This window comes from Caretta caretta, chromosome 1, assembly GCF_965140235.1.
Source record: "Caretta caretta isolate rCarCar2 chromosome 1, rCarCar1.hap1, whole genome shotgun sequence".
NCBI classification, from domain to species: Eukaryota; Metazoa; Chordata; order Testudines; family Cheloniidae; genus Caretta; species Caretta caretta.
Window position 1 is genome coordinate 7,469,906 of NC_134206.1, and position 13,874 is coordinate 7,483,779.

General features: G+C 47.9%; 1 protein-coding gene across 1 annotated transcript; it reads left to right on the top strand.

The window, feature by feature from the left end:
• Positions 1-2,921: 2,921 nt before the first annotated feature.
• On the top strand, positions 2,922-10,581 carry LOC125631349 (olfactory receptor 52M1-like). The gene is made up of 3 exons (XM_048837895.2): positions 2,922-3,291; positions 8,209-8,233; positions 9,666-10,581. Exons 1-3 carry the CDS (start codon positions 2,922-2,924, stop codon positions 10,579-10,581), a joined length of 1,311 nt encoding a protein of 436 aa, XP_048693852.2.
• Positions 10,582-13,874: the final 3,293 nt, after the last annotated feature.

Below are 13,874 nucleotides of genomic sequence, written 5' to 3' on the forward strand. Positions count from 1 at the left end.
CGCAATGGTCCCCCGTAAAGACATGTGGCCAATTAGGACGAATGGCATACAGACCCTGGCCTTAGTGGACTCTGGAAGTGCTGTCACACTGGTCTCAGGGAAACCAGGGGGGCAGAACCAGCTGTCTCAGGCCAAGCACACTGGAATAACCTGTGTACATAGTGCTGTCAATTATTATTCAACCATCCCTGTACCAATTGAGCTCTAGGGGAATACCACAAGCGTGATGGCGGGGGTGGTCCCGAAACTCTCATATCTGGGCCTTATAGGACAAGATTTCCCACTGTTTAGAGGCATATACCCCATAGACAAGTCAGTGGAGGATAGTAACCTCGTGACTGATACAATGACCCCAGTAACTAGCCCTCTCCAGGTCTTCTGTGAATTAGCCCAGGACTTGTTCTCTACACCTGGGAAGCTCTGGAAGAATAGGCGAGAAAGGAGGACAGATAAGAGGTTGGGAACCAGGATCCTGGCCCAGAACCAAAAGGCTGCGCTTGTAGGGAAGAAATCATATCCAGCTGGTGGGGGGGAGGGTGACACAGAGGGTCGATGAGCTGGAAGCTGTACCCAGTCCCATGGAGACCAACCCTGAGAGGGAACCAGAAGTAGGTCCCCTTGAATGTGGGCTGTCAAGGTTCCTCCCCCACTCTGAACGCTAGGGTACAGATGTGGGGACCTGCATGAAAACCTCCTAAGCTTATCTTTACCAGCTTAGGTCAAAAACTTCCCCAAGGTACAAAATATTCCACCCTTTGTCCTTGGATTGGCCGCTACCACCACCAAACTAATACTGGTTACTGGGGAAGAGCTGTTTGGAAACGTCTTTCCCCCCAAAATACTTCCCAAAACCTTGCACCCCACTTCCTGGACAAGGTTTGGTAAAAAGCCTCACCAATTTGCCTAGGTGACTACAGACCCAGACCCTTGGATCTTAAGAACAATGAACAATCCTCCCAACACTTGCACCCCGCCTTTCCTGGGAAATGTTGGATAAAAAGCCTCACCAATTTGCATAGGTGACCATAGACCCAAACCCTTGGATCTGAGAACAATGAAAAAGCATTCAGTTTTCTTACAAGAAGACTTTTAATAGAAATAGAAGTAAATAGAAGTAAAGAAATCCCCTCTGTAAAATCAGGATGGTAGATACCTTACAGGGTAATTAGATTCAAAACATAGAGAATCCCTCTAGGCAAAACCTTAAGTTACAAAAAAGATACACAGACAGAAATAGTTATTCTATTCAGCACAATTCTTTTCTCAGCCATTTAAAGAAATCATAATCTAACGCATACCTAGCTAGATTACTTACTAAAAGTTCTAAGACTCCATTCCTGTTCTATCCCCGACAAAAGCAGCATATAGACAGACAGAGACCCTTTGTTTCTCTCCCTCCTGCCAGCTTTTGAAAGTATCTTGTCTCCTCATTGGTCATTTTGGTCAGGTGCCAGCGAGGTTACCTTTAGCTTCTTAACCCTTTACAGGTGAGAGGATTTTTCCTCTGGCCAGGAGGGATTTTAAAGGGGTTTACCCTTCCCTTTATATTTATGACATGGGTTTATTGGACCCTCACTTGAGACTTTGGGGCAGGATCAGGCCAATGATCCGCTGTACAATAACATTAAAAAAGAGGTAGTTTAGGTGAATGGGATCCTGGTGGAGGGGAAAACCAAAGGCCCAGAGCCATATTTCATAATAAAAAGGGATCTGCTATGTAGGGTAGTCCGACTACAAGAGCAAGAGGTGGAGCAGCTGTTGGTACCTCGAAGGCACCAGAGGGCAGTATTAGACCTATCTCATAGTCATGTGTTTGGAGGACACCTAGGGATACATAAAACCCTCAATCGACTCCTGCGGAGGTTCTTCTGGCCAGAAGTTTATACGGAGGTCCGACAATATTACGCCTTCTGCCCAGAATGCCAATTCCATGGCCCCTGACCTCACTTGAGGGGCCCTTTAGTACCTCCCCAATTATCAAAGTCCCATTCGAGAGGATAGCCATGGACCTGATAGGCCCACTGGAGCAGTCAACCTGGGGCCATCGGAGTGTGCTCGTTGTTCTGGACTATGCCACCTGGTACCCAGAAGCCGCACCCCTATGAAACACAACATCCAAGACGATAGCTAAGGAATTAATCCAAATTTTTTCTAGGGTGGAGATACCCAAAGAGATCTTAATGGATCAAGAAACCCCCTTCATGTCAAAGTTGATGAAGGGCCTGTGGGCAATGCTCCACATAAGGGCCCTAAGAACAACAATCTACCATCCACAGACTGATGGCCTCGTCAAACACTTTAATAAGACACTGAAGAACATGATACAGAAAGTTGTGAGCCAAGACAGGAAGAATTGGGACACCTTACTACCATACCTGATGTTTGCTATAAGGGAGGTTCCCCAGACTTCAACCGGGTTTTCCCTTTTCGAGCTGTTCTATGGTTGTCACCCCTGTGGCATACTGGACATCGCTAAGGAGGGCTGGGAAGAGCAGCCGAACCAGGAAATAAGCATCATTGAACATATGATGCAGAAGAAAGACAGGATAGCCCAAGTCACCCCCATAGTGCGGGAACACATGGAGAAGGCACAAGAGGCCTACCAGACCTATTACAATCGCCAAGTGATGGCCCGGAAATTCCAGGTGGGAGATCGGGTAATGGTGCTGGTGCCCACTGCTGAGAGCAAGCTCCTGGCCAGATGGCAGGGGCCATGTGAAGTAACAGAAGCCACTGGAGAGATCAACTATAAGGTTTGACAGCCTGATCGCTGGAAGCCGGAACAGATCTACCATGTAAACCTATGGCAAGACAGGGAAGCTCATCTGGTCACCCTACAGATGCCACCCCAAGAAAGCAAACATCAGGGACAGGTGGGGATATCCCTTGAATTGGCCCCTGAACAATGAGAAGTTATCAATATGATTGAATGGAACCACAACATGTTCTCGGAAAAGCCAGGCAGGACCACAGAGGTCCATTACCACATCATCACAGATCCTGGAGTAAATGTGCATGTTAAGCCATACCTGATCCCAGAAGCAAAAAGGGAGGAGATCAGGACCAAAGTTGGTAGAATGCTGGAGCTGGGAGTCATTGAGGAGTCCCATAGTCAATGGTCCAGTCTAATTGTCCTGGTGCCTAAGTCAGATGACAGCAGGCAATTCTGCAATTACTTCCGAAAATTAAATGAGGTGTCCCAGTTTGATTCTTACCCCATACCTCGGATAGATGAGCTAAACAACCGATTGGGAAAAGCACAATTTTTGTCCACCCTTGACCTGACCAAAGGTTATTGGAAAATCCCTCTGGCCAAGGAAGCCAAAGAGAAGACTGCCTTTTCGACACCAAAGGGATTGTACCAATACACGGTCCTCCCTTTTGGATTACATGGGCCCCCGCAACCTCCCAGTGGCTCAGGGATAAGCTGTTGTGTCCACATAACTAGTATGTGGCCACTTACCTTGACGATGTTGTCATACATAGCCCAGACTGGGAGATACACCTAGAAAAGGTGGAAGCAATATTGGAAACCCTGAGGAAGGTGGATCTCACTGCAAATCCCTCCAAACGTGCAGTAGGGCTAGTAGAAGCCAAATACCTCGAGTATATTGTGGGGAGGGGGTGAAGTGAAGCCCCAGCTGAACAAGTTGGAGGCGATACAAAGTAGGCCCCAGCTGATCCGGAAGAAATAGGTCAGAGAAATCCTGGGGATAGTTGGGTACTATAGGCGATTCATTCCCCACTTGGCTACCAGAGCATACCCGTTGACGGATCTGATAAAAGCCTGGGGCCCAGACATAGTGAAATGGTCCAGCACAGCTGAAGAGCCTTTTACAGACCTGAGGACTGACCTCAGCAGTAACCCAGTGCTAGTAGCCCCAGACTTTGAGGCAAACTGATGCCTTCGAGGTCGGGTTCGGAGCAGTGCTTTCTCAAGTGGTGGGAGAGGAAGAACACCACAATCCTATTCCTTAGTCGGAAACGCCTGCCCAGAGAACAAAAGTATGCAGTGGTAGAGAAGGAATGCCTTGCGGTAAAGTGGGCCATGGAAATCCTCCGATACTACCTACTCAGACGGAGGTTTATCCTCCTCACTGACCATGCCCCCCCCCCCGAAATGGATGCACCAAAACAAAGAATGAAACGCAAGGGTAACGAGATGGTTCCTGCCGTTACGACCCTTCCACTTCAGCATGCAGCTCAGGTCGGGGACCAGGCATGGCACAGTGGATGGCCTGTCAAGGGTGCACTGTCTTTTGACCCCAGTGGCCCAACCCCATGGTGCTGAGCGGGGGTGGGCAGGGTATGTGACAAAGTCGCGCCGGACGGCTGCAAGAAGGTCTTGGAAGGCCGATATGTTAGCCCTAGAATGTTAAAGGCCCTTTTCCCTACAGGCTGAGAAGGGGTTACCTCAGGTCAATTAGCAACACCTGATCCCAATTAAGAGCTGCCTGAGACCTTTAAAAACCCCTCCTTTGGGCAGAAAGAGAGGAAAAAGAGAGAAAGAGAAGCTGCTGCCAGGCTAGTAGTGAAATAAGCTTCTCCAGGGTGAGAGGCTTTGCTCCTTCCCATAGGTGAACAGCCAAACCTGAGTGTCTGCTAGGGGAAGGACTGACACCCCAAGGCAACCAACCATGACACCCTGCACCAGTGAAGGGGGCAGCAAAAGGTACCCCCCTGGGTTTTTGTTTGAGACTGTTTCCTTTTTGTTTGGTGGAGGATCACCCCTTAAGCCGACCCTCAAGCCTACCCTGAAAGTATGACCCAGGACGCACAGAAGGGGGAAGGCGAACCCTGCCCTGAGGTGGGACCAATTACCCCAGGCTCACCATCACCAGAGGGGAAGCGCTAAGTCAGGCAAGATGAAGGAGGTGCTTTGTCACCCACATTATAACTTCCAGAGCACATGGATCCTTTGAAGTCAATGGAAAGAACTCGATGTAGTTTATGAGTTTAGGAACAGGCTCTCAATGATTTAGTTGGGGATTGGTCCTGCTTTGAGCAGGGGGTTGGACTAGATGACCTCCTGAGGTCCCTTCCAACCCTGATATTCTATGATTCTATGATCTGTACAATTAGTCTCTGAAATGTTTGGGAAGCCGACCTAATGCCAAATGGCATTTGCTTATAACTGTGGGACCTGATCCAAAGCCCACTGAGGCCATGGAGTCATAGAGATTAAGACCAGAAGGGACCCCTGAATCATCTAGTCGGACCGCCTGTCTATCACAGGCCACAAGCACCACCATCACCGGTACACTAAACCCAACAACCGAAATTAGACCAAAGTATTGCAGTGCTATAAGAGTCAGCAAAGTTAGCAACATGAAGAGTGACTCAGTACAGAATGATCAACAATTGTATTGTAGCATTTCACAAAGAGAAAACCAGGAACAAAGACAGCAAAATACCAACCAAAATAAGAATAATTTTTTTGATGAGCAACCATTCCTATGCACTGTGTGTAGGTCCATCCTGGCCAGAATTCAGTCAACTATGCCACTAATGCAACAGGAAATATATTCTTCAAAGGTGGGCCACACAGCTAAAAGCACAAGAGTCTACATGGTTGGAGGACTGGAAGTAAGGGCCTCAGATCGCTTGGTAGTGACAGTGATTGCAAAACATACTGCTTTACTTTGATAAATACCTCTAAATAGTAACAGCAGGGGTCTATTTTTCGAATGGGATACTAGTGTGCAATGCAATGTTATTCCAAGGAATATGTATGGTGCTGTCATTAAGGAAGCCATTGAGAAATCCTAAATGAAGGTTGAGCATCAGGGGGTAGCTGTGTTAGTCTGTATCCACAAAAACAACAAGGAGTCCGGTGGCACCTTAAAGACTAACAGATTTATTTGGGTATAAGCTTCCGTGGGTAAAAAATAATATGCTCAGATAAATCTGTTAGTCTTTAAGGTGCCACCGGACTCCTTGTTGTTTAAATGAAGGTTGTTTCCTATGCAGGACAGTCACAGTCGAAGTTGGATTTTATGAACACCTGTCTTATGAATGACCAATTACATAAACCATGGTTCATGATGGAAAAGAAAAACAATCACATAAAGAAGGTGATTTTGATGAAGAACAAATTGATAACCCTTCACCCCTCAATGCCGTCAGAGCTTTGGAAATCATTTTGCAGTGGTTTTGAAGAATGAGAAGAAAGCAATGCAGTGCATCATGCTGCAGCTTATGCACTGGACCTACTGCAATTTTGAAATGTTCAGTGTTATGAACTTTTGTGATTTTGTGAACTGATCAATCCACAATTAATCTGTCAAATAGGGGATCTACTGTACAAGGGGAAATAACCATCACAACTTGCTTTAAGAACCAGTATCAGTTAACAGCTTTCCAAGAGTAAATGCAGATTTACTATCTGTTTGAGGAGTTAAAATCTGCTGGCCGTAAAGTTAGTTTAAAAAGTATTGAAGTTAAACAAGTATTTGCTGTAAAATGTGGATCCATGTAATCTATCTAATCTATCCTCATACACCCCCCATCTAATCTATCTATCTGTCTATTTATGTACACCCCCTATCTAGCTAGCTATCCTCATATACCCCCTATTTATCCATCTACCACCATACACCCCCTCTATCTATCCTCATACACCCCCCCATCTATCTATCTGTCTATCCTCATACACCCTCCTATCTAATCTACCTATCTATTCACGTACACCCCCTATCTAGCTAGCTAGCTATCCCCATACACCCCCTATTTATTCATCTACCACCATATGCCCCCTCTATCTATCTATCCTCATACACCCCCCACATCTATCTATCTGTCTATCCTCATACACCCTCCTATCTAATCTATCCATCCTCATCCCCTATCTATCTAATCTATCTATCCTCACCCCTTATCTATTTATCTAATCTATCTATTCTCATACACCCCCATGTATCTAATCTATCTATCCTCACCCCCATTTATCTAATATATCTATGCTCATACACCCCCTATCTATCCTCAGACACCCCCTATATATCTAATCTATCTATCCTTATACACCCCCATCTATCTATCTATCTAATCTATCCCCATACACCCCCCCATCTATCTATCTATCTCCATACACACCCATCTCTCTCTTTCTCTCTCCATATACACCTAGCTAGCTAGGTGGCCAGATCCTCAGCTGGTTTAAACGGATGTAGCTCCAGTGGAGTTCAGGGGAGTTCCCCCAATTTACACCAGCTGGGGAGCCAGCCTGTTCTGTGTTTGCACACAGAGTACAGTCCGGAGGATGTCAAGACCTATGGAGAGTTAATATTCAGTGGCAGAGTTTCTAAACTTGGAAGCATGTTGCTTTGTGAAAGGGGCCAGAGCTGCAGATTCTCCCTGTTGGCTGACGTTCCCCAGTGGGCCGTGCATTGGAGGAGCTATAAATACTCGCATGCTCTGACCCTGGCATCCCTGGGAAGTTACCATCAAGCCTTGCAGCTATTGCCAAACGATGCTGACCTGGTGAGTGAGCAGGCTCCAGATCTCCAGATCCCAGATGCTGCCATCATGTCTAAGAAGTGAGCTGGCTTCATGCTGTAGCAACATGCTTCTCGTGGCACAGGTAGATGAAGAACGTTCACCATAAGCTGGTTCAGCTGAGCCCAGGAGGGGCAAGGTATTAAATAGAAAATATCTCTCTCCATCTCCAGTACTTATATGGCCCCAGCCCCACAGTAGCTGAGAGCCTCGCGGTCTTTGATGGATGGATCCTCACTCACCCCCATGGAGCCAGGCAGGACTGTTATCTCCATTGTACACACGGGGAAACTGAGGCACAAGGAGACCAGTGACTAAATCACCTGCCCATGGTCACATAGGGAGCCTATAGCAGAGCTGGCAATTCAACACACTCTCTTGTGTCCCAGCCTAGGGCCCTAACCACTGGACCATCATTTCTGAGCCTTTGAGTATATTTAAAGAGCGGTGTGGCATGTGCACTGTTGATCCAAGTTGGTGCCATGTGTTATAGCCTGTGTAACATATAGCACATAGCAGACTGTCCCATCGGTGATCAGTCAGCTCGCATGGCTAGAAAGTCATCCCTGGAACTCCCTCCTTGCTTTCTGGTTTTCCTGCCCCCAGCACTGTGGGGCAGCTACAGTGGATTGAAATAGTGCAGGGGAGGAGGCAGGGGAGTGCTGCTTACTCAGGCGAGGGAGCAGAGGCGGCCCTCCCCTGTGTTATTAGCAAAGATGGGGGACCTTAGCTCCCCTTGCACCACCTTGCTTTAACCAGCAGATGAATGAGCATGGAATAAAAATTAAAACTCACCTTATTAACAGAGAGAGAGCTGGTCAGAAAAGAACAAGTTTATTTAATCGTATCTGAAATGTGTTCCAAAAGTGAACTTATTTTGATAGGCCACAGTGTGTATTTGTGTCTACGTCTATACATAACATATACTGTCTGTAGATAGATAGATGGATACAGTGGGTGGGTCTGGTGATTAGATAGATCGATAGATAGATGGGGTGTATGGGGATAGATCAGGGGTTCTCAAACCAGGGGTCGGGACCCCTCAGGGGGTCGTGAGGTTATTACATGGGGGTTGCGAGCTGTCAGCCTCCACCCCAAACCCCACTTTGCTTCCAGCATTTATAATAGTGTTAAATATACAAAGAAGTGTTTTTAATTTATAAGAGGGCGGTCGCACTCAGAGGCTTGCTGTGTGAAAGGGGTCACCAGTACAAAAGTTTGAGAACCACTGGGATAGATAGATAGATAGATAGATAGATAGATAGATAGATAGATAGATAGATAGATAGATAGATAGATAGATAGATCATGCTTTGTTCAGTAATTTACGCTCTCAATAAATGAGACTGGCTATATATATCTCTCTCAAAACGTTTTCTTAGAAAGTCTGCTTTTTTTATTCATTGTTTCTTTCTTAGCATCTCATTCCACCACCTCTGCCCAGGGGTTGTGATGGTATTGTCCCTAAATAACATGCATTGCTGTCATTCATGCCCTAAAAGAGATCATTCTGTCTCTGCTTAATTGTGCCAGGCGAATGCAGGAAGCAGTGCTGGAATGGGAGGGGAAGCTAAGACAGACAGACAGAGAAATTAAATGTCCCCCCTCCATCAAGGCCACCTAGGGCATGACTGGCCACATACAGAAATGACAAGAAATGCAAAGTGTGTGTTCTCGCAGAGACAGTAATCCCACCACACACACCCCTGCAGGTTGACAACGCTGGTCACGTTTATCCAGTCTAGTGTTGCTGCACATAGGGGTTGTATTCATAGAAATGTCCAAGAGAAAAATGCTATCGAAGAGCTACCGACCCAGCTCCACTGACATCAATGGAAAGACTCCCCATTGATTTCAGTAAGAGTTGGATCATGCCCTAATTGAATCAGTGCCTCATAGATTTGAAGGCCGGAAGGGCCCGTTTGCATCATCTCCTCGGACCCCCTGCATAGCACAGGCCACAGAACCTCACCATCAATGGTTAATTATTTGTAAAGTGGGGACAGTGTGGTCAGGCTGGTAGATCTGTTTCTTCCCAGCACTAGATGCCTGAGTACTAGTTAGAGGCAATGCAATCTCTGCCAACTAGCACCCGCTGCCTCTCATTATAGGGCCAGAAGCATCTCTTGAAGTCTCATCTGGCGCAGGAAATGCATCACGTTACCTTTCAATGGCTCCTGCTTCCATCCCGCAAAGTTCCTCCTGATCGGCATCCCTGGGCTGGAAACCCTGCATGTCTGGATCTCCATCCCCTTCTGCTTCATGTACGTCATCGCCATCCTGGGGAACTGCACCATCCTCTTCATCATCAAGACGGAGCCGAGCCTGCATGAGCCCATGTTCTACTTCCTCTCCATGCTGGCCGTCATCGACCTAGTCCTCTCCACCTCCACCATGCCCAAGCTGCTGGCCATCTTCTGGTTCAGTTACAGAGAGATCAGCTTGGAAGCCTGCCTCCTCCAGATGTTTGTCATACACTCCTTCTCAACCATAGAGTCTGGGATCTTCCTGGCCATGGCTTTCGACCGCTACATCGCCATCTGCAACCCACTGAGGCACAAGACCGTCTTGACCAACATGATCGTATCCAAGATTGGGCTGGCGGCCATGATCCGGGGCATGTTGTACATCTCTCCACTGCTCCTACTTGTCCAACGGTACGCGTACTACAGGACCAACATCATCGCACATTCCTACTGTGAGCACATGGCAGTTGTGATACTGGTGTGTGGGGATATCACCATCAGCAATCTCTATGGCCTGACTATTGGCTTTCTGGTGCTGCTCATGGATTTGCTGTTCATTGTCCTGTCCTACATCATGATCCTGCGGGCCGTGCTCAGGCTAGCCTCAGTTGATGCCCGCCTCAAGACCTTCAGCACCTGCATCTCCCATGTCTGCGCCATCCTGGCCTTCTACACACCCATTGTCGCCTCATCGCTGACACACCGGTTCGGCCAAAATGTGTCTCCTCGCATCCACATCCTGCTGGCCAACTTCTACCTCCTGGTCCCACCCATGCTGAACCCCATTGTGTATGGGGCGAGGACCAAACAGATATGGCAGAGAGTGCTTAAGATTTAAGTATTTGCTTCAGGTTGAGCGGCTGTCTGTTGAAGCAAATACTCACCAGCAAACACACACCACACAACAAAAACACTAACCCAGGAACGTATCCTTGCAACAAAACCCGTTGCCAACTGTGCCCACATATCTATTCAGGGGACACCATCATAGGGCCTAATCACATCAGCCACACTATCAGAGGCTCGTTCACCTGCACATCTACCAATGTGATATATGCCATCATGTGCCAGCAATGCCCCTCTGCCATGTATATTGGCCAAACTGGAGACTCTTTATGTAAAAAAATAAATGGACACAAATCAGACGTCAAGAATTATAACATTCAAAAACCCATCGGAGAACACTTCAATCTCTCTGGTCACTCGATTACAGACCTAAAAGTTGCAATATTACAACAAAAAAAAGTCAAAAACAGACTCCAATGAGAGACTGCTGAATTGGAATTAATTTGCAAACTGGACACCATTAAATTAGGCTTGAATAAAGACTGGGAGTGGATGTGTCATTACACAAAGTAAAACTATTTCCCCTGTTTATTTCCCCCGCTCTACTGTTCCTCAGACATTCTTGTCCACTGCTGAAAATGGCCCACCTAGATTATCACTACAAAAGGTTTTTTTTCCTCTCCTGCTGGTAATAGCTCACCTTAAGTGATCGCTCTGGTTACAGTGTGTATGGTAACACCCATTGTTTCATGTTCTGTGTGTATATAAATCTCCCCACTGTATTTTCCACAGTATGCATCCGATGAGGTGAGCTGTAGCTCACGAAAGCTTATGCTCAAATAAATTTGTTAGTCTCTAAGGTGCCACAAGTCCTCCTTTTCTTTTTGTGGATACAGACTAACACGGCTGCTACTCTGAAACCTGTCAGTAGGTGGGTGAGTGATGGGGAGGGAAGGAGCATTACAAGTGTAACTTTAGCGCCCTCGTGGCCAATATGGAGTCTGCTCTGCATGCAGCTCTGGCCAAGAGAAGGCATGCACAGGAATGCAGCAGGAAAAATCCCTTCCACCCCAGGGGCACCTGTTCCAAACCCCCCAGAGTGAACACAAACACACACACAGGAAAAGTACAATGGATATAACAAAGGGAGATATTTATTTACAGAGGGATGAGAGGAGAAAAACAACAAGGGGAAATATAGGGAGAGCAGTAGAACAGGGTTGCACCCAAACCAAGGCCCCACAGGCCCAGGGGTAGCACAGTCTGAAAGGGCAGACACTGAGCAATGTGTCTGCGCACAGAGGTCAGGAGTCCTGAGCAAAGTTCCAGTCCGGTGGGGAGTCTTGGGTGCTCCTGGTTATCTTCGACACCGGTGAACTTTCCCCAACAAATGCCTCCGGTGCCCTCTTCTGATGCTCTCTGCAAAGCCACACAGAGCGACAACCTCCCCACTTAACTAGCTACAGCCTCCCTCCTTATTCCCAATGCAGAGTCACAACCCCCAGGACTCACAGCCCCATGCAGCTCTGGGCAGCCGGGATACTGGGTCCAGCTCCAGCCTGTCCTTCTCGGGCGATTCCCCCCTGGCACAGTGCTCCTCCTGGCTCCTGTCCTGGGGTGTTCCCGATCGGCCGCCCTGTCCTTCCCAGGCTTCAGGCAGGTTCTCTGCTGCTTCACTTTGCAAGGGCCTGTGGGCTGCAGCCCTTCTCCCTCTCTCTGGCTCCAGCGCCCCACCTGGAGTTTCCCTCCTTTCTCTCACTGCTCCCGCTCCCCACCTAGGAAAAAGATTTAAAGGGGCCATGCTCGCTAAACCCAAAGGGGCTACACAAGGAACTCCTGGGGAGAGGCATGGGAGGGGGTGAGGGACAGTGCTGGTGTGGGCATACAAGTGAAAGTATGAGGTTGAGCTCTGACTGCCCACAGGGGAGCCACAAGCGATGGAAGGCGGGGAGTTTGCATGGGACAGAATCGCCTGCCCGCCCCCAGCTACCACAGTCGCCGAGGTTTGGGCTTTCCCAGGGCTCAAGCTGCGGTGGGAGGCTGGAACACGCTGGCCCCAGCCCGCTCAGTATGCTGGGCACAGAGACATGAAAGGCGCCCTTCCGGCCTGCGGTTTGGGATCCCCGAATCACCAGCACGTCCCTCGCTGCCTGGCACATGGGCAGCCACCAAAGGGACGTGCACAGCAGCTGTCACTCCCCTCGCTCCCACTGCCCTGGGGAAAGAGTCCCCACCAGCGGTCATGAGCCCGTCCTCTCTTCCCCGCATCCCCACCTTGTGGCCTGGCACTGACCGAGGGCCTAACCCTTGCAGTGACAGGCACGATTCTCCCCGTGAGTCACAGTCGGACGAGATGGTGTATGTCAGCTCCCTAGCCCAAGCACCCACTTCCTCCTGCTTAACCATCACCTCCCTCCTTTCTGGCACCTGCTTAACTGGTTCCTAGCTTGCCCTCCCCAGCCCTCCCCAACCCCCAGAAAGCTACCTTCTAACCCTCCTGCCTCTTCAAGTCCATCCCCACCTTCCTCCTGTCATAACTATGGAAGCAGTGGGTCTGCCCTGCCTGCGAGACGCTGGCTATGTGATGTTATTGACATAAACTGTGACCGTATAGATCATTGTTGTAACCACTGTTATATATTTGCAGAAAATATTGTACAAAGGTTGTTGTGTGAGGTGTCCATAAAAAGGGTATGATTTGCTGGTTATGATTATGCTATCTGTATGTGTGTATCATTTTTGTAGTTGAAGCTATGAATATTGGCTATGTACTTGTATCTCAATGTGTTTTGATTCTAAGTAGCCTCAGTGAAGCATTTGGTCATCTTCTTGAAAAAGGACTATTTTGAGTAAGTGCCCAGTCAAGAAACACTTAACTGACAGTGAACTTTGGGAGACTCCAGACCACATCTGAGCTTTCCTGGGAACGTTCAAACTAACATGTAAACAATGGCGTCAGCCTGTAAAGAACTGAGTCATGCATGGACATGTGACTTGCCCATGTGACTTGCCCATGCCCAAAGTCCATCTTGTTGCTGTGATTTTGCACAGAAGAACCAAGGGGTTTCCATCCACAAGAGAAAGAATATAAAAGGCCCTGGAAACCCCTCCATCTTGTCTTCAATCCTGCTTCTTACTTCAGGAGGAACCTTGTTACAAACTGAAGCTCTGAACAAAGGACTGAATGACCCATCCCAGCAGTGGATGGACTCCAGAGACTGGATTTGAGCCTGCAGTTTATTCCATCACTGCTGCAAGCCTGAACTGAGAACTTGGCCATTACTGTATGTCATTGATTCCATTTAACCAATTCTAGCTCTCATCGATATTTCTTTCTTTTTCTGA